Below are 20,678 nucleotides of genomic sequence, written 5' to 3' on the forward strand. Positions count from 1 at the left end.
GTGCACAAACAACAACAGTAATCTTTGTTGTACTGAAAAGCAACGCGCGAAGTGCACAAAAAACAACAGTATTCCTCGTTCTAAAAGCACCGCGTGAAGTGCACAAACAACAAGAGTATTCCTCGTTCTAAAAGCACTGCGTAACGTGCACAAACAACAAGAGTATTCCTTGTTCTAAAAGTACTGCGTGAAGTGGACAAACAACAAGAGTATTCCTTGTTCTAAAAGTATTGCGTAACGTGCACAAACAACAAGAGTATTCCTTGTTCTAAAAGCACCGCGTAAAGTGCACAAACAACAAGAGTATTCCGCGTTCTAAAAGAACCGCGTGAAGTGCACAAAAAACAAAGTATTCTTCGTTCTAAAAGCACCGCGCGAAGTGCACAAATAACAAAGTATTCCTCGTTCGTTCTGGTTTCAAGTTTGCAATTTGCCCCGCAAAGCAAATTCAAGGGCAATTAACTGTTTGCATTTCCTCATAGGTTTCCATGTGATTGGAAAGCTCCACAACTTCTTGTTGGTATGTGCTGAACGAAACTTGGAAGGAGTGCCAAACCCCAAAAATCCCTCCCCCCTAGTCAAAAGGTTTTGGCTTTGGTGTTGGAATCTTGGTAAATGTTGATAAGAAAATAGCAAAAATTCCTTGAAATAGGCTAATGCAGGATGTGGTCACGTTTTCATTACTTGATTGACTATAAGGGGATTGCATTTTCAATAGTTACCAAAATGGGGTCGTACATTTCCGAGATTATTGGGGTAAGGAAATTCTGGTAATAGGATATTTAAAAATGGAAGGATCCATGGTTAAAATGTTGTTACCTTATTACAAAAAAGTGACTAAGATGGGGTCTATTATTGGCCAGAGAATAAACTCTAATGGAGAAGGGGTTCCGAGAGGCTAGCAGCACATGTCCAGAAGAAATTGATTATAGGACCTCCCCCAGCCAAGAGTAAAGCCATTGAAAATATTAGTAATGACCTCCCGTCTTTCTAAACGATTTACCAGTTGAAGATGTTATTTAGTGGCTGGGAGGTTCCTATGATTAAAAACTGTAACCAAGGTATTCAGAATACTGTCTAGAGGCCGAGAGAAGCATTTTAATTCTTTGCATCGTTGAGTGAATTGTAACTCCAAGTGGTGCATCATTTTACTCAATTTCGCTACAAATTACATAGGCTAAAATGACGCCTTAGAAAAAAAAGTAACCAAAAAAAGCTAGTGATAATAAGTCCAGAGTGCAGCACTTTTGCAAATCAAGTGCTTAAATTGCCATTTGGATTCCAAAAAGCAAAAGGACGGAGAGAAAACAGAAAGCTTCAATGTTGGTGCCGCCGGATGCAGGAACTTCGGTGGTGCTCGCTTTGGTGGTGCTGTTAGCTGCCGTCGGAGCAATGCTTGTTGATGCCGGGCCAGATTGAGTGGGGGAATGTACTGGTATCATGTCTGGAACGAGGTACTTGTTGCAATAACTGGTTGAACAACACTTGGCTTCACAACGCTTGAAAGGACTTACAATAGTCATATTTTCAGCTCTGTTGCAAGCAGTGGTATTCACGCAGATGTCTTGGACATTGTTCTTGATATAGCAATCTTTTAAGCTTATAATGGAGCCGTTGTTCAACTCGGCTGTCACTGCAAAGCATTCACTAAAAAAACGAAAAATAGGAGCAAATTTCATATTTAGAACACCATGCAGTCTTTTTTGCAAGTAGTTGCCTCCACCAGGAAATTTGCATAAAAAACCTTCTCTAGTATTACACCCAACATCCTCTAGCCCCCCTCTGGCCCTGAAATTTGCGTCGCAATTTTTTGTGTTGCAGGATGCGCTACAAAAGTTTTAAGGTTAATTAGTTATCGAGGAAATTAACACGGCTTCTCAAAAGGGCGTAACGAGATTTTCAAACAGGTTGTCGGAAATATTGCTCGGTGTTGCTGATATAAAACCGTATGAGAAAGCAGGCGCAGCGAGATTCTTGAGTTTTCTTTAAATTTCACACTTTTTTTTGTTAGTTTTTTGTTCCCACATATGCAAAACGGCCTTGAGTCGTTCATGGTTCCTCAAACTTTACCTCAAATTAGAAGGAACCTCTCATGTAGACACTGCTATATTGGGAATGGGGTACACAAAACACCAACGAGCCACAAAATAGACTACGAAGCACGTATGATAGTCAAGTTGAGATAACTTGACCTTATCTGAGTAGATAACGTACTCTTGGCGTAGACTGCTAAGAAAAGATTACCTGCAGAAAGACATTTATCGGTCTTGTCACGAGCGTGGGACAAAGGAAAAATTCTGGGTCCCCATGAGGAATCGGTACTGAGACCCTCCGACACAATTCCCTCGAGCCATTAAGACTACGTAGGTGAGTTAGGTCAATACGAGGTTTCAAATGCAACACACGTCCTGTATATTGGAGCTCGAAATCCGAAGGTTTGAGGTTCGAATATTCAAAGGGAATTGGTCTGCTTTTCCCACGCTCGTGACATGAAAATAAATTTTTCTCTATCTCATCTCCGAGCTCGAAATAAACCTTTTTTTTCAGTCTTTTTACGCAAAAGATTACCTATCACTGCCAACACAAGACTTGCTTGTAACTGACATGTTGCACTGGGATGGTGACTGGAGTGGATTTTTTACACAGAAGTTACAGTAGAAACCACCAGCAGACACTGAAAAATAGCAGCAAATTAGTATAACTCGTGAGTTTGATGACACATGATATTAGCAATACAAATAATGATTGTAATAATAATAATAATAATAATAATAATAATAATAATAATAATAACAATGATGATGATAATGATGCTTATTATCATAAAGATAGTAATAATGATTTTAATGATAGGAAAACCTAACGATTGTAATAATGATAATACTGATAATGATTACAATGATTCTACAAATGATATTGATATTTAAGTTGAGGTGTTTTGAAGATGCTACGGAAATGGTTACCCTGCGATGTTGATGGGCTGGTATATGGTGAATTTACCCCATTGCAAGTTCGCCTCCCAACGTAAAATAAGTTCGCTTTGATTTGAGCGGACTGGTAAAGGTAGGGGCGAACTCGTTTTACGTTAGGAATAGAACTCTTGAAGTGATTGGGGACGAATTAGCAATGGGGCAAATTCACCAATAACCATCGGCTAGGTAACTTTCCGGTCCAAACTACACTTGCATCTAATAGACTGCGTTGGTTTCTGTTTAAAATACTTAAGTTTCTTTAGGAGCCCATTACTTAGTAGTGGGCTCCTGGTTTCTTGACAAGAAATTCGATACTGTAAACGATATTCATTTGAAGTCGACGGGCGTTTAGAAGAAAAAATACTGGCCAGTTATGTAGTCCTACGACTTTCCAGTTCACCTTGAAGCTTCGAGTAATCGGGAGTCAACAGTGATTATCAGCTCTAAGAGATTTGATAAGCATTTCCTTCATTTCGAAAATACTGACTTCGAAAGATATCTGACCAGTAAAAAAACAAAAACAAATCTAGTTATGAAATTTTCAACTCCGAATATTACATTTCCGGTGTTCTCATTGGTTCACTCAACTTCGGTTATCAGCTCATATTCCGAGTCACCCTATAAGGAAATGCATTGCGCAAACTGTTGCGGAGCTGAAGAACGCTCCAGATGTCCTAAAGTTCAAGATTAATTTAATTTAATAAAACGATTACTCCATTTGCGCTTGTTTGATACGAGATCGGTTAAAGCCAACTCGGCGCAACGCGCCTTGTTGGCTATTAACCATCTCACATCCAGTGCGCGCTCATGGAATAATTGTTACTTACCTGTTGGTATAAAGATGGCAATACAAGCAACCATGTAAATCGCCATAGACATCTTTTCAGCTTGTGATCTTCGAAACACAAAAATGGTTTGTCATTTATGAAAGGTAATGCAACAGTGTAATAAAAGTATTCCGCAGAACAGGCGCCCTTAATTTTTTTTTAATTTATCTTTTTTTTATTAATCTTCATGCGAAGATCCGCGTGAAGTGAGCGCGAAGAAAAAGAGACAGGAAAGGCGAGGGGCTCGTGACACTTATCGCACTCCTTCTCTTGCATGTGACGAGTCCTTCCAAAAATGACTCAAATTTACGCCTGTTCCGCCGGCTTAAAATTGAAAGAGAAATTCAAATGTAAGCAAAATCCAGGTATCTTATCGGTTCTTAACTTTTGACAGCTCCTGGCTTATTTTATTTATTTATTTTTTTGCTGAAATATTTCTTTTAACCCGCTCCTTACCCACAAAGTTCTTACAATACAATTCAGAAAGAGTTATTCATGCAAGTATAGTAAGAAGTGGAGCGGTTTTTCTTTTTTTTTTTAAGCAAATAGCATTAGTTCTAAAACGAAATCATCTGCAAAGAAATCGAAGCCTGTTTCGGTCAGTATCTTAGGCCCAGTTCAGCCGTCGAGCTGCTGCCATACCGAACTTAATGGCAATTAGCACCAGGTTCGACTTTAGCACGGCAGAAACACAACTCTAATTCAGACATCGGGCTAGAGTCGTTAGTATTGCAACAAAACGACATGAGACGAAGGTAAGATCGCAACAGAGAGACAGTGACGAAGACATGTGAAGACCTTCCCATCTCAGTTCTGTAGTCGCTGTATGCGTGTTCGCTTTGTGCTGTGAGCATTGGATTTTTTCGTGTAAATTTTTAGTAAATTTTGCGGTGAAATAATTTTTGAACCTCAGTAAGTGGTTTCGAGCGAAGTGTCATTGAAAACTTTTCACGGAAGGATTTATCGAACTCTGAGGGAATTGTCTTTCTTTTCAGTTGCTGTAATGGCCGCTGTCTGCGTTGGATTTGTGAACTTTGTCAGTTTTTGTGCTTCGGTAAGTTATATTCAATAGTCCTATTTAGCGTTATGTTATTAAAACGCTTTAACGGTAGCATTTATCGAAATCTGAAGGAATAGTGTACCACTCCGCCGTGTTGTCATTGCAGCACTGAATGTTAAACACGCCCACCTACGCTGTCTGCAGCTAATTACACTCATAATCATGAACTGTGGTCAACAGATGTACAATGCACCGAGTTGTACAGCTCGGCGACGACAAATGACCATGACTTGTGGTCGAATTTCTAACTTTCTGAGTTGTGTGGCTCGGCGGCTATTATGGCACGTGCTCATGGTTGGTGATCACAACACTACGCAACTGAGTTATGAAGCTCATACTTCTGTTGAAGATGCAGATGAAGCGAGCAAATGTTGTCGAAGCATTGTTCCCTCGCACAAATCGGGTAGCCGAAGCATTCTTTTGTTTTACACGAACAAAACACGTGCACAATTTCTTGTCCAGATTTAGATTAATGGTAGCCGCCGATGTGACTATGAAACTGATACAAGTGGTATAATTGCAACAATCCCTGACAGTAGTGGTTCCGTGCAACTATTTCTTTGAATGCTCAGAACACCAAGCTGGTGAAAAAATGAATTTTCAATAGGAAACGAGACAGAGAACCATCTAGAATTCCTGTTACAAGAGTTATAAAATTGCTAAAAAGAAAGAAATGCAGGCGTGGCATTCAATATCTACTAAAACTTGAGTTTCCAAGGTTCTCGTCTATAGGGGATTTTTATGGCAATTACAAGAAATGGTTAGTTTGGTACAACTGCGAACATTTTTACTTTAAATATGTGTATTTCATAAACAAAGAAAAAGGTAAAAGGAAAATTAAACATGCAAACAAAGAGGTTTTTCAATCAAAATGCTACAATGGTCAGACTTCAGTCACCATGGTGATGATCATGTTTTCCAAAGTTTAAATTTAAAGGGTGTATGCCCCCAGCTAAAGACAATTGTAATTTGCCATGGGCCTGTCTTAATGAGAGACTGTCATGCATACGTTTAATACCTTACGATGCTGGTGGGAGTGGAGACTGTTTTTTCAGGTCAGTTTCACATCAACTCTATAAAACTGCCGAATTGCATTTTGAGATTCGCATGGCTGGAATTAATCACTTAAATAATCATCCAGAAATTTAAATTGAGAGCGTTTATGACAATTGTTGGAAATAGTACATTCAACAAATGTTAACACTAGTTACGTGGTGTTCCCCAATACCAGCAGCGAGAAATTGAAGTTGTTCAGCAGCAGTTACTTGGCCAATTGTAGATAATGAGCCAATAAATGAGTACGTTATCCCATTTTTAGCTACAATGGCTTTCCCAACTTAATTTCCCAATAGGAGGGGTGACCCAACTAATCCATCTCTTTATAAAGACATACCATTTGCCGAACGATATTAAACATCTTTTAAAATATACAGACAAAAATGGTAATAAATGGATTTACCGCTTTGCTTCACACCCTAGGTTTGCTTACAGGGCTTTAAACATGATTCAGAGAAAACAAATTTTACAACAAACAAGCATACTTCTAAAACAGAATCCAGGAGAAGCACATCTCACAACAGAAGAGCTACAGCAAACTAACTATTCTGCTAATATTTTTCTATGTAAAATATCACGGTATCTTAGCAATTTAACTAGATCTAATTCTTACTGGCAAAAAGGTAAGGAAGATTTAAAGGCAATAATTAACCATGCTGGTCCGCCAACATTCTTTGTTACTTTTTCTTCTGCTGAAATGCATCGGCTAGAATTACATGAGCTCTTTACTACTGGTAATAGTAACAGAGCTGAAAACATGTACCACCATGTTATAAACAATCCTCACATCACTGATTGGTTTTTCACTAAGTGTTCAGAAAATTTTATCAAACGCTGGCTGTATAACCCACAATATGCTGATTGGCACTGATATAGATTTGAATATCAAGCTAGAGGTAGTATTCATTGTCATGGTGTTACTAAATTGAAAATGATCTAGGGCTATGTAAACCCTTAGAAAAAGCTCTCAAAGGCTATTTGGGCGACAAATCACTTAATGATGTTGAGCTAACAGATTTATCAGTACTCATTCGAAAGATAAATGATCCTGAAAAAGCTTCACAAGAAGTATGTCAGTATGTAGACTAGTTAATATCCACAAACAACCCACACCCACCAGGAAATGCCACTTGGAGAAAGCCTTCATTTCATCCTTGTCAAAGACGACACAAGGATGTTCGAGACTCAGATAGTGATTGTATAGAACTATTAAATACTGTACAAAGACACTAATTGCAGTTCAAATTACTGTCTTAGGAAAAAAGAAAATGAAGTAGATCTTAGATGCAGATTGAAATTTTCATTTGAACCTTCTACAATTACAAAACTTGAATTTGAACCCATTAATTCTAAGGATAAAAATACTCAATACAAACCAAAGATAATAGCTAAGAGAAATGACCATAGGCTTAATAATCATTAGCGTGTTTAATGACAGGGTTGGAGGGCAAACTTTGACATTCAAGCAGTAATTGATTATCATGCATGCATTTAATACCTTGCAAAATATGCATCAGAATATGAACAACGCTCACCTCTCAATTCCATAATTCGCAACTGCAATATTAATACAAGTCCAACAAAACTAATTAATAGTTTGTGTAGTGTGATCGTCCGGGTGTGTGTAGTTCTGAAAAGAACTGTTGTTGGTGACTGACGTTTCGACTATCTGTGCGATAGTCATCTTCAGAGTCAAGTGAGGAGTAGTTGTCAGTCGATGATGTTATAAGGTCTGGTCTGTTGAACGTGATTGGTCTGTTTAGCCGTGATGTGATTGGCTGGAAGACTCGTGTAGAGTTGTTAACAGTCATTGGTCGGTTTCGATCCGTCTGTTGTTTGTCGGTCTGTTTGTCGGTTTGTTCACGTCGTTAATGAGTCGTTTGTAAGGTGCTGGTAATTGTTGGCATCTGTTGAGAGGCGTCTGTTCTAAGTTAGTGAACCAGCTTTCCAGAGTCAGTCGTTGAAAATAGTTTGTACTGTAGGTTAAGCATTTAGCAGAGTCCCAGTCGATTCTGTGATTAGTTTGTCGGTGATGTTCAGAAATGTGATTGTTTGCATCGCCATTTCTAGTTGCTCGTTTGTGTTCAGTTAGTCGCGTGTTAAGGTTTCTACCAGTCTCACCAATGTAGGAGGCCTGGCAGTCGGAGCATTCGATCTTATAAATCGCTCCCTGTCTGTTGTTGGGTTCGTCTTTGTCTTTAACGTTGGTCAGCAAATGTCGTAAAGTAGTAATAGGCCTGTGAGCTACGCGAATGTTGTAAGGTTGTAGGATCCGCGCGATAGCCTCAGAAGTGCCTTTGATGTAGGGTATAGCAGCTGTAGTCGTGATAGATGTGGAGTCCCTGTTAGTTTCTGTAGTGTCGGTAACTCTGTGAGTGTTTCGTCTAATGAAGTCAGTGTTGTAGTTGTTTTTGTCAAAAACGCGGTCAAGGTACTTGTTTTCGTCAGATAAACTGTCCGGTGTGTTGCAAACAAGTTGCGCTCGTCTTGTCAATGTCTTGATAGTCGTAGCTTTGTGGGAAGTCGGGTTGTAGGATGATTCGTCAAGAAGTCTGTCGGTATGCGTCGGTTTTCTGTATATTGTTGTTCGTAGTTCGTTGTTGTTTCGGCTTACCAAACAGTCGAGAAAAGGAAGCTTGCCGTCTTCTTCGATCTCCCTGGTAAACTGAATGTCGGTGTTTTGTTCGTTAAGGTGATTGTGAAAAGCGTCAATTTCGTCTTTGTGTACGGCGGTAAATGTGTCGTCAACGTAGCGTAACCAAAGCGGTATGGTTTGTCGGCAAGTTGCAAGGGCGCGTTCCTCGATGTTTTGCATCACAATTTCTGCGACAACAACGGAGACCGGCGACCCCATAGCTGTTCAGTGCAACTGCTTGTAGTGTTTCCCGTTGTACTGAAAGTAAGTCGATGTAAGGCAGAGGTTAAGTAGGTCCATAATGTCTTCTGTCGGTAATGGTAGTGCATCAGTAGACTGTTGGATGGCGGTTTCAGTACACTGTAGAGCCAATTGAAGTGGAATACTGGTGAACAGTGATTTCACATCAAAAGACACAAGTTTGTAGTCGTCAGGTATCTGTACGTCTTTGATAGCGTCAATAAAGTTCTCAGTTGATTGTAGTTTACGTCTCGATTTGTCAGTCAGTGGTTGCAGTATCGTCGTAAGGTATTTCGACAGTTGGTACGTCGGGGACCCACAGAATGAGATTATAGGTCGCATAGGTATCCCAGGTTTGTGTAGTTTCGGTAGTCCGTAAAGTTTAGGTGGTTGTGGTACAGAGCACCTCAGCCGGTAGTAGCGTTGAGTGTCAAAGGCTTTAGTCTTTTTAAGCGTAAGTAGTTTGTTGTTGAGTTTGCGTTGTAGTGCTGGCGTCGGGTCACGTTTAAGTAATTCGTAAGTTTGTTTGTCGTTAACAAGTGCGTCCATTTTGTCATGGTAGTCAGTCTTGTCCATAACAACAGTAACACGTCCTTTGTCGGCTGGTAGTATAACAATGTTCTTGTCGTTTTTCAGTCGTTTCAGTGCTTGTTGTTCGTCTTTGGTTAAGTTGCTATCAGTTATAGAGGCTGATTGTATCGTGGAAGCAATTCTACTCCTGGGTTCAAACCATTTACTTTAAAACTAATTAAGAAAGTCATAATGAAGTCAATTGAAAAAAGAGACTTTTCATCTCAAGAAACTATGCATCATTTCCTGTCACTAAAACTAGTGACCTCATCATCACAGTAATACCCATTAGTTTGAATATTTCTCACAAAATTAAATCAAATTCAGTTGATGGAGATCTTGCAACAAATGATGCAACAAATGATGCAACAAATGATTCTTTACTTGATGGTTATGCAAAGTGTACAAAGTATGCTGAAACCATCCCTGCTGTAATGAATTTGAATTTTATTATTTTTGCGACAAAGTACAAAGTTGTCAACCAAAAATTGTCAGCTCAGGCAGCTAATTCTATTCCTTCAGTGTTTCCAGCGTATTCTTCAAACCAAATTTTGCCCTTTACTGAAAATATCGGCTTCTTCGATATCAACCCTGGAACCCAACACAAGATAATACTTGGGATGACCAACCAGCCACTAATGAAATTTACATAACTAAATGGAAATAATTCCTGAGAACTTCATACGCAATAGAACATGTTCCAGACTGGTATGAAAAGTTACACACTGTTCAGAACTACTCTGAAGACGAGACAGGCACTATAAAAAGCCCACAAGAGCTCCCTAAACGTGAAAAGTGGATGCTCTTTGGAGATCTTGTTCCTGGATCCTTTGTAAAGACAGATGAATCACAAGAAACTCTTAACTTTGATTATGACTGGCAAAATGACAAACAAAAATATCAAGAAAGTCAAATCAGAGAAATGTCTTCATATATTAAAACCAAAAAGGATGAATTGACTACAGACATGATGATATTAGAAGAAAATGTTGATGTTAACACTTTTAGTAATATGAAAAAACCATGCATATGATATAATCAAAACACATTGGGAACAACCTTGTCCGAAGGATCCACTGTTTCTTATAATTATAGGTGTTGGTGGTACGGGAAAGAGCTACCTTATTGGTGCGGTGACTGCCACAACTAGCAAAGCTTCTTATAGCATACACACAGGCATAATTCACTCACTGTTAAAACTCTCTATTGGTCCAAAAGGGAACAAAGACTTAACTGGACAGAGCCTTGTTGGACTCCAAAATGTCCTTAAAAATGTAGATTATATTTTTACTGATGAATATTCTATTCTAGACCAAAAAATCCTTGCTTGGGTAGACGGGAGGTGCAGGCAAACGTCTGGTTTTATTAATCAACTTTTTGGTGGTAAGTCAATTATATTAGTTGGTGACCCTGGCCAATTACCACCTGTGGCTGGTAAAACTCTTTATCACTCAAAACCACCTAACTCAATACAATAACAAGGTTATTTGGCTTATTTTATGTTCAACACTGTTGTTAAACTAACCGTAAACCAGAAAGTTCGAGGCTTTACCCCGTAACAGGCTCAGTTTAGAGATTTACTCGAACGCTTAGGCCAGGAGATTGCAAAGAAAATGACTGAAAACTTCTCTTGAGTCGACAACCTTCTATGGTGAAGGATATTGCTGACTTTAAAGATGCCATAAGGCTCTACTATAGCAATGATGAAGTTGCTAATTAAAATTTTGAAAAGTTATCAGCAGTAAACCAACCGATATCTAGTGACATAGCTAAAAGCCGGAGCACTCCTGATGAAATGCAAGGACTACAACCTGTTATTTTTCAAGCAAAAGGAACACACGTTATCCTAACAATGAACTCGTGGACAGATGCTGTGCCTTGCAGTGGTGCAACTGGCACTGTTGTGGACTTTATGTATGCTTCTATTCAGCAACCTCCCGACTTGCCGATTGCTATTGTAGTTAAATTTAATGAATATAGAGGCCCATCTATTATTAATGACATTCCAGATTGTGTACCAATATTTGCATTAACCTTGACTTCTAACACATTTGACGGTGTACATGAGAGACAAAAACTGCCTTTAAAACTTGCTTGGGCAAAGACGATACATAAGAGCCAAGGTTTGACCTTTTAAAAAGCATGGATTGACAGTGGTAAAAGTGAAAAAAACTGCTAGCATATATCTTATGTAGCTATAAGCAGACTAAGAACACTTGCATCCTGTGCTATTGAACCCATGACCTTTGAAAGATTGAAAAGCCTTAAGAAATCATATGGGCTAAAATACAGGCTTCAAGAAGAAAGCCAACTTAACAAACGTGCTTCACTACAGAATAAAAATTAAATTCTTTTGTATTTCATTTTATCAAAATCGATCATTAACATTGTCAATAGTGTAGTGTACAATTGTTTTAGCTACAACAGTGTGTTGTATAGCACTAAATTCACATTTTTTCTTCTGCAATATTAGCAATTTTTACAGTTCGTTATATAGGTATAAATACATCATACAAAAGTAGTTTAATATCTTAAAGTTCTTGATTCACGTATTACTGCATGTGTTAACAGAAACAAATAAATTATATTTCGATTGTTTCATGCAGACAACTTTAATTTTCAATGTTAAACATTATTGTTAAACAATTTCATTATACTACAAGGCACATGTAAAATTACATTCTTCTCTCTCCGATACAGAAAAGATGAATGAAAGCAAAAACAAGTAGAAGGTAATTTCATTATTTTTCCTGATTTCATAACTTAATAATTTTTTTTTCGATGAGGGAGAGAAGGAAGGAAATACCTCAACTACTTTATGACAGATTATCTTTTTCCTCAATCGAACAATTTGTTTCTTCTACTAAATGCCTTTCCAATTTCTCTCTCTCCTGAACAGAAAACATGAATGAAGACAGCATTCAACTCGAAGGTAAGTTAACAAGCTATTTTTGTTCCTTTAATATTTACTATTAAAGGGGTTAAAAAAAACTATTAATAATTGTTTAACTTAGTGGCTGCATGCAAGACTAACTAATAACTAATAACTATTAGCAAGCTAATATTAAAATAAAAACACATCAATGTTCCTGCTGAGCATCATTGCCATAAATATTAAAGCTTTTTGCAATGCTAGTGTGACAACAACTGCTTTCTAGATAATAATAAAAATACATGTAAATTTTAAGCATGCATGTTGTAGGGTTAGAAATTAGCACTTGCCCACTTGCCCAGGCAAGTGTGAAAACTACTTGAACGAGTACAAACCTTACACTTTTTTATGCATTTATTAAAGACACTCGCCCAATGTCGAGTCCTGTCAAAATTTAGTTTCCATTCCTGTTGTTCTACATTTATATCTTGACATAATGTTATTTCTATAAACTAATATACAGAATTAATATTCTCATTACGGACTCTGCAGCAGATGCACCATTCAGCTGCTATATACATGCTGTTTCCCCAGAAAAAAATGCAAAATCATCAAACAAGAAATATTTCAACTTTACTCTGTAAAAAGAGGCAGAATCTGTGAGAGTAGTTTGCTTTTCATCATAAAAACAGCCAGAGCTAAAAACATTCGAGTAAACCAAAGCTGCAGTGAGAGTGAGTAACTACAACAAGTCCGTCACAGGTGACATTGTACTGGACCAACCGACAAAAGTGACACCTGTTGCCCAAATAGTGAAACTTTGACAGCAACAGGAATAATGCCCGTTTCATCCATAAATCAAGTTGCTGCCGAGCAACTGGTCATCAGTTAAAGCAGGAGTTACCCATGTTTCTGGTGTTAAGAAAATATCAACTCTACACCAAGGAGTGTTAAGTATGCAAGAGGTAATAATACGTGACCCAACAGCCTCCATTAAACTTGTACTATGGGAGTCTTTGGTGGACTCATTAAAAGTAAATAAAAAAATACCTACTACAGAATCTTAAAGTGAAAACAAACAAAAGCAAAAGACGAACAATTCATTTATAAAGAGGAACAACCATTCACTCAACCACTGGCAGAGGTAGACCCAGGCACAGAAACCACGTTGATAAATGGTAAAATAATTGGAATACAACAAGTAACCAGGACAATTACATGTTTATCGTGCAATAAAAGTGTTCTTCCCTGCTCAGGTGTTCACACCCTTAGGGAATGCCAGCAATGTAAGCTAATAAATATACTGTCTTCCTATGCCATACAATGGTCCATACGAATAACAGTTCAAAGCATGCCTCATTAAAAAGCCGCCGCGAGGCGGTTTACTTAAATTATGTTTTATTATAGAGGTATAACGCCTTTCAAATTCGGCGTTCCCTGCGTTGTGTTCGTTTTTGGACGATAAACAAAAGAGAATTGCCAGAAGTGTCATCAAGGAACGTTCCGATTTCTAGAACGGTCCTACATTTCTGCGAACCTAAAATATAGCATGAATATATGAATACTTAGCGACTAACGAAACGTGGGTACGAACTTAAATCGACGTGAAGTTGTAATGTTTTTAACAATTTCATTGAGAGTTGAGAACATCTCAAACGTTTTTTCAATAATATGGAGGGCTGTTCCCTCTCTACAAGAAATTAATGAAAGGCAGATCACAAAAGGCGAGCCAAGATGTAGTTCAATCACGGTAAACCGCATTAGTGCGTTAGATGCATGCGAATTAAAACCAAATTAATGTTTTAAATAATCCATCACACACCAAGCCTAGATTTCTTTCGATTCTTCCGGCGGGCAATAACGGTACGTGTTTTCTATGTTTACGATGCCACGTCTCTGGTCGAATCTGTCACAGTAGTCTGGACTGCTTGTTGTGCGACACAACGATATGAGATGGTGCACTTCTTTTTACACGGTATCTCTTAACATCAGTTTATATCGCCTATGGTAAATCATTGTCAGTAAAATACCTTACTTGTACACCTTACCTTAATGCAGTATGCTGAACTGACTTATTAGCTGTTATCTGGTAAGAGCCAAAATCAATGCAAATATTTGGTGGGGCGTTAGACACTTTTGTGTAGTAGCTCAAAGTTAATTGGACGCTTTAAACAACGAGAATCTTACTGAATATGAAAGCGTTGTTCGCAGTGATCAGAGGCGGCACAAGCTCCAGCTGTGAGATGATCATCTTACGAAATAAAAGTCATGGCGAAGTTTGAACAGATACGTTCTCATAAATATACTGTCTTCCTGTGCCATACAATGGTCCATACGAATAACAGTTCAAAGCATGCCTCATAAAAAAGCCGTTTCATACTTTATAATCAACAAATAATGCAACTGATGGCTGCCTTTAAAGTGTCACGGGACATTAACTCTGCGAGTGAAAAAACAATCACTTTCGCAAGCCTCAAGGCAAACAAAATTCTAACATTTGAATATGATTCATCCACCTACAAAGTCTCAGAGGTAAATGAATAATAATTTATTACTCATATTAAAAACGCAAACATTATTTTACCTCTAACTTTCTAAACTTAAATAAATTAGCCACACCAAACATGGCTTTATAAATGTGCTCAGTATTTGTTTTATTTCACGCTAGCAATGTTGTTGTTTTATTCTTGTTTGACGCATTTCAAGCTTTTCAAATATATTGTGATTTCATAATCCACTAATGTGCAGATATAACACTTTCGCACTACAATGTTGTTCGAAATTTTAGCAGAGCAACACATTTATCTACATTTTGTATACTTTCGTATAAAATACAAATATCATCCACACCAAAAAAGGACTATATCAATGTCTTCAATATTGCTTTAATTTCACTATGCCGATTTTTTTCTTTAAAATAACCGTTCCAGTTTGAGATCTTTTACCTTTTCAAATAAATTTGCATTGCATGGGGTTACATATAACTTCACTCTTAAGTGTGCACAAAGAGCAGTTTCACAAGTTATCAATAATTGTTATTAAGAATTTGAGTTCTTCTTCAATATATTTTTTAAGCTTTTCCCATGTTAAGATTTTGTAATTATGTATTACTGCACCAAGTATGTGTTGCACTAGGAATGTTACCAGTTTAAAATGAACGTTGTTGTTCATAACTTTCAACCGGCTTTTCGGATATTTTTTTTTTATCTACCCTGTAAAAGCTACATTTTTCTTCGAATTTTGAACAAACTCGTTGTTTACAATGAATCTCCGGTGAATGGTATTATTTATTCTTTACAAACATATCAGCTATCTCTTTTTGGCAAAAACGTCTGAGATTAGAGTCATTTTACTTGCCCGTAAACAATATCTAACAGTTAGTGCGTAATAGTGAAAAAAAAAACAAAACAAAACAAAACAAAACGAAACAATGGAATTGGCGTGCAATTCTAACTAATAGTGCAAAAACTATTTCACAGGCCAGGTAAAATGACTCTAAAAAAAGGAATTAGACATATTTAAATATCCTAAAAACAAAAACCACGCCACGCTTCCCTGCGTGTTTGTTGAACGCATTTCCCTAATCTCTGATTATTGCAAGTTTATGAATTTTGTTTGGTTCGGCGGAGGCACGACGTTTGAATTACTGTCGTACCAGAGTCGTGTAGCACAGAAGAGCTTGTCGACCTTTATTGTTTTCCGAACTTCATTAAAAAGTTTTGTGCGACCTCAAGCGGCAGCGTCTACAAGTGTAGGGTCTTTGTTTTCACGTGTCAATTAACTCCAACGCTCTTAACGCATTTTTACGAATCTGAAATTCATCAGAAGCCTTTGAAAGCAATTGATGGAGGAAGTGTTTGTGGGACGGGTGCGCTCGCGAGCCGTTTTTGCCAATGAACTCCAAACTTCTGTTGTCTTCATTTAGGTTATTGTTATTGTGTGTTGTGTTTTATTGCTATAAATGCGAGTTAACTGCTCCAAAAGCTGAAAGACAGTTGACAAGTTTCAATTCTTGCCAGTTGCCGTTTGCATACGCGAGGCGGTTTACTTAAATTATGTTTTATTATAGAGGTATAACGCCTTTCAAATTCGGCGTTCCCTGCTTTGTGTTCGTTTTTGGACGATAAACAAAAGAGAATTGCCAGAAGTGTCATCAAGGAACGTTCCGATTTCTAGAACGGTCCTACATTTCTGCGAACCTAAATATAGCATGAATATATGAATACTTAGCGACTAACGAAACGTGGGTACGCACTTAAATCGACGTGAAGTTGTAATGTTTTTAACAATTTCATTGAGAGTTGAGAACATCTCAAACGTTTTTTCAATAATATGGAGGGCTGTTCCCTCTCTACAAGAAATTAATGAAAGGCAGATCACAAAAGGCGAGCCAAGATGTAGTTCAATCACGGTAAACCGCATTAGTGCGTTAGATACATGCGAATTAAAACCAAATTAATGTTTTCAATAATCCATCACACACCAAGCCTAGATTTCTTTCGATTCTTCCGGCGGGCAATAACGGTATGTGTTTTCTATGTTTACGATGCCACGTCTCTGGTCGAATCTGTCACAGTAGTCTGGACTGCTTGTTGTGCGACACAACGATATGAGATGGTGCACTTCTTTTTACACGGTATCTCTTAACATCAGTTTATATCGCCTATGGTAAATCATTGTCAATAAAATACCTTACTTGTACACCTTACCTTAATGCAGTATGCTGAACTGACTTATTAGCTGTTATCTGGTAAGAGCCAAAAATCAATGCAAATATTTGGTGGGGCGTTAGACACTTTTGTGTAGTAGCTCAAAGTTAATTGGACGCTTTAAACAACGAGAATCTTACTGAATATGAAAGCGTTGTTCGCAGTGATCAGAGGCGGCACAAGCTCCAGCTGTGAGATGATCATCTTACGAAATAAAAGTCATGGCGAAGTTTGAACAGATACGTTCTCATAAATATACTGTCTTCCTGTGCCATACAATGGTCCATACGAATAACAGTTCAAAGCATGCCTCATAAAAAAGCCGTTTCATACTTTATAATCAACAAATAATGCAACTGATGGCTGCCTTAAAGTGTCACGGGACATTAACTCTGCGAGTGAAAAAACGATCACTTTCGCAAGCCTCAAGGCAAACAAAATTCTAACATTTGAATATGATTCATCCACCTACAAAGTCTCAGAGGTAAATGAATAATAATTTATTACTCATATTAAAAACGCAAACATTATTTTACCTCTAACTTTCTAAACTTAAATAAATTAGCCACACCAAACATGACTTTATAAATGTGCTCAGTATTTGTTTTATTTCACGCTAGCAATGTTGTTGTTTTATTCTTGTTTGACGCATTTCAAGCTTTTCAAATATATTGTGATTTCATAATCCACTAATGTGCAGATATAACACTTTCGCACTACAATGTTGTTCGAAATTTTAGCAGAGCAACACATTTAGCTACATTTTGTATACTTTCGTATAAAATACAAATATCATCCACACCAAAAAAGACTATATCAATGTCTTCGATATTGCTTTAATTTCACTATGCCGATTTTTTTCTTTAAAATAACCGTTCCAGTTTGAGATCTTTTACCTTTTCAAATAAATTTGCATTGCATGGGGTTACATATAACTTCACTCTTAAGTGTGCACAAAGAGCAGTTTCACAAGTTATCAATAATTGTTATTAAGAATTTGAGTTCTTCTTCAATATATTTTTTAAGCTTTTCCCATGTTAAGATTTTTTAATTATGTATTACTGCACCAAGTATGTGTTGCACTAGGAATGTTACCAGTTTAAAATGAACGTTGTTGTTCATAACTTTCAACCGGCTTTTCGGATATTTTTTTTTTTTATCTACCCTGTAAAAGCTACATTTTTCTTCGAATTTTGAACAAACTCGTTGTTTACAATGAATCTCCGGTGAATGGTATTATTTATTCTTTACAAACATATCAGCTATCTCTTTTTGGCAAAAACGTCTGAGATTAGAGTCATTTTACTTGCCCGTAAACAATATCTAACAGTTAGTGCGTAATAGTGAAAAACAAAATAAAACAAAACAAAAAAAAACGAAACAATGGAATTGGCGTGCAATTCTAACTAATAGTGCAAAAACTATTTCACAGGCCAGGTAAAATGACTCTAAAAAAAGGAATTAGACATATTTAAATATCCTAAAAACAAAAACCACGCCACGCTTCCCTGCGTGTTTGTTGAACGCATTTCCCTAATCTCTGATTATTGCAAGTTTATGAATTTTGTTTGGTTCGGCGGAGGCACGACGTTTGAATTACTGTCGTACCAGAGTCGTGTAGCACAGAAGAGCTTGTCGACCTTTATTGTTTTCCGAACTTCATTAAAAAGTTTTGTGCGACCTCAAGCGGCAGCGTCTACAAGTGTAGGGTCTTTGTTTTCACGTGTCAATTAACTCCAACGCTCTTAACGCATTTTTACGAATCTGAAATTCATCAGAAGCCTTTGAAAGCAATTGATGGAGGAAGTGTTTGTGGGACGGGTGCGCTCGCGAGCCGTTTTTGCCAATGAACTCCAAACTTCTGTTGTCTTCATTTAGGTTATTGTTATTGTATGTTGTGTTTTATTGCTATAAATGCAAGTTAACTGCTCCAAAAGCTGAAAGACAGTTGACAAGTTTCAATTCTTGCCAGTTGCCGTTTGCATACGCGAGGCGGTTTACTTAAATTATGTTTTATTATAGAGGTATAACGCCTTTCAAATTCGGCGTTCCCTGCTTTGTGTTCGTTTTTGGACGATAAACAAAAGAGAATTGCCAGAAGTGTCATCAAGGGACGTTCCGATTTCTAGAACGGTCCTACATTTCTGCGAACCTAAAATATAGCATGAATATATGAATACTTAGCGACTAACGAAACGTGGGTACGCACTTAAATCGACGTGAAGTTGTAATGTTTTTAACAATTTCATTGAGAGTTGAGAACATCTCAAACGTTTTTTCAATAATATGGAGTGCTGTTCCCTCTCTACAAGAAATTAATGAAAGGCAGATCACAAAAGGCGAGCCAAGATGTAGTTCAATCACGGTAAACCGCATTAGTGCGTTAGATACATGCGAATTAAAACCAAATTAATGTTTTCAATAATCCATCACACACCAAGCCTAGATTTCTTTCGATTCTTCCGGCGGGCAATAACGGTATGTGTTTTCTATGTTTACGATGCCACGTCTCTGGTCGAATCTGTCACAGTAGTCTGGACTGCTTGTTGTGCGACACAACGATATGAGATGGTGCACTTCTTTTTACACGGTATCTCTTAACATCAGTTTATATCGCCTATGGTAAATCATTGTCAGTAAAATACCTTACTTGTACACCTTACCTTAATGCAGTATGCTGAACTGACTTATTAGCTGTTATCTGGTAAGAGCCAAAAATCAATGCAAATATTTGGTGGGGCGTTAGACACTTTTGTGTAGTAGCTCAAAGTTAATTGGATGCTTTAAACAACGATAATCTTACTGAATATGAAAGCGTTGTTCGCAGTGATCAGAGGCGGCACAAGCTCCAGCTGTGAGATGATCATCTTACGAAATAAAAGTCATGGCGAAGTTTAAAAAGTTTGTATGGGAATATTTACGACCGCTCTAGGGAATAAAGAAATAAGTCAAATTTTTACAAAAAACACCTCAAATTATTTTCACAGTGCGTTGCTTGTTATCCGACCGCCTACTACGTCGAAGGTGTTGAAGGCCTAAATGTAATAACTGTCCTAAATGTAATAAAGTCCTAAATGTAATAACATTTGGTCCTAAATGTAATAAGCCTCCAATGCAATCGTTTAACTCCTTCAGTGCATTGCTGTTACGGCGGACATCCACATTGAGATGTTGAAGTGACAGCTGTTGCACAAAAGAACCGCTGACCAGTATACATGTCACATTACGGGCTTGCTGATATCAATCAGCGTCTTTTTACTTGCTAGACATAAGTCGAGAAGCATTGGCCGCAAATGGCATCAAATGACAGCTGACAAAACAATGAGTATGCTGACCAAAACCTCTCCATATGTCACTAGCTCAGACTCTTAGGTACAATAAATTTTGGAAAATTAGGATAACATTATACTTGTGTGATCGGTGATGGACTTAACAAGTCATAAACCAAATTACAAACTTGGACAAATGAGTCCACTGACTTGTAGGTCGGACAATTTGCAGGCTCGGCTACAAATTTTTTGTCGTTCCATGCCTGCACAGACCTTGTTAGCATGCACATTTTGTTTACCAATTCGGATCTCGTGACAGCAGTCTAGAGGGTTGTTACTTTCAAATTCTCGAATATCTCCCTGAGTATATGAATATGGACAAAAAAAGTTTTCTCCTCGATAGAACATAAGTGGGACAATTATGTTCTCTTGATCTTGAAATGCCTGCAACAAATCCGACAAACGAAT

General features: G+C 37.6%; 1 protein-coding gene and 1 pseudogene across 1 annotated transcript; one reads left to right on the top strand and one right to left on the bottom strand.

Moving 5' to 3' along the window:
• Window positions 1-1,196: 1,196 nt before the first annotated feature.
• LOC136278364 (uncharacterized) lies at window positions 1,197-14,312 on the bottom strand. Its single transcript, XM_066161961.1, has 4 exons — window positions 14,281-14,312; window positions 3,800-3,867; window positions 2,569-2,674; window positions 1,197-1,647 (listed from the first exon to the last, which is right to left on the bottom strand). The coding sequence occupies exons 2-4, from the start codon at window positions 3,849-3,851 to the stop codon at window positions 1,263-1,265; spliced, it is 543 nt and encodes a 180-aa protein (XP_066018058.1). The 5' UTR covers window positions 3,852-3,867; window positions 14,281-14,312; the 3' UTR covers window positions 1,197-1,262.
• Window positions 5,022-10,838, top strand: LOC131784325 (uncharacterized; annotated as a pseudogene).
• Window positions 14,313-20,678: the final 6,366 nt, after the last annotated feature.

Source organism: Pocillopora verrucosa, chromosome 14, assembly GCF_036669915.1.
Source record: "Pocillopora verrucosa isolate sample1 chromosome 14, ASM3666991v2, whole genome shotgun sequence".
Lineage (NCBI taxonomy): Eukaryota > Metazoa > Cnidaria > Anthozoa > Scleractinia > Pocilloporidae > Pocillopora > Pocillopora verrucosa.

What these genes read in the sequence shown, in the direction of transcription:
- LOC136278364 (XM_066161961.1), bottom strand. Translation starts at nt 3,851, where the DNA reads ATGTCTATGGCGATTTACATGGTTGCTTGTATTGCCATCTTTATACCA. An exon ending in TGCCATCTTTATACCAACAG is followed by an intron (nt 2,675 to 3,799) that starts GTAAGTAACAAT and finishes GCTATTTTTCAG; the next exon opens with TGTCTGCTGGTGGTTTCTAC. An exon ending in TCTTGTGTTGGCAGTGATAG is followed by an intron (nt 1,648 to 2,568) that starts GTAATCTTTTGC and finishes TCGTTTTTTTAG; the next exon opens with TGAATGCTTTGCAGTGACAG.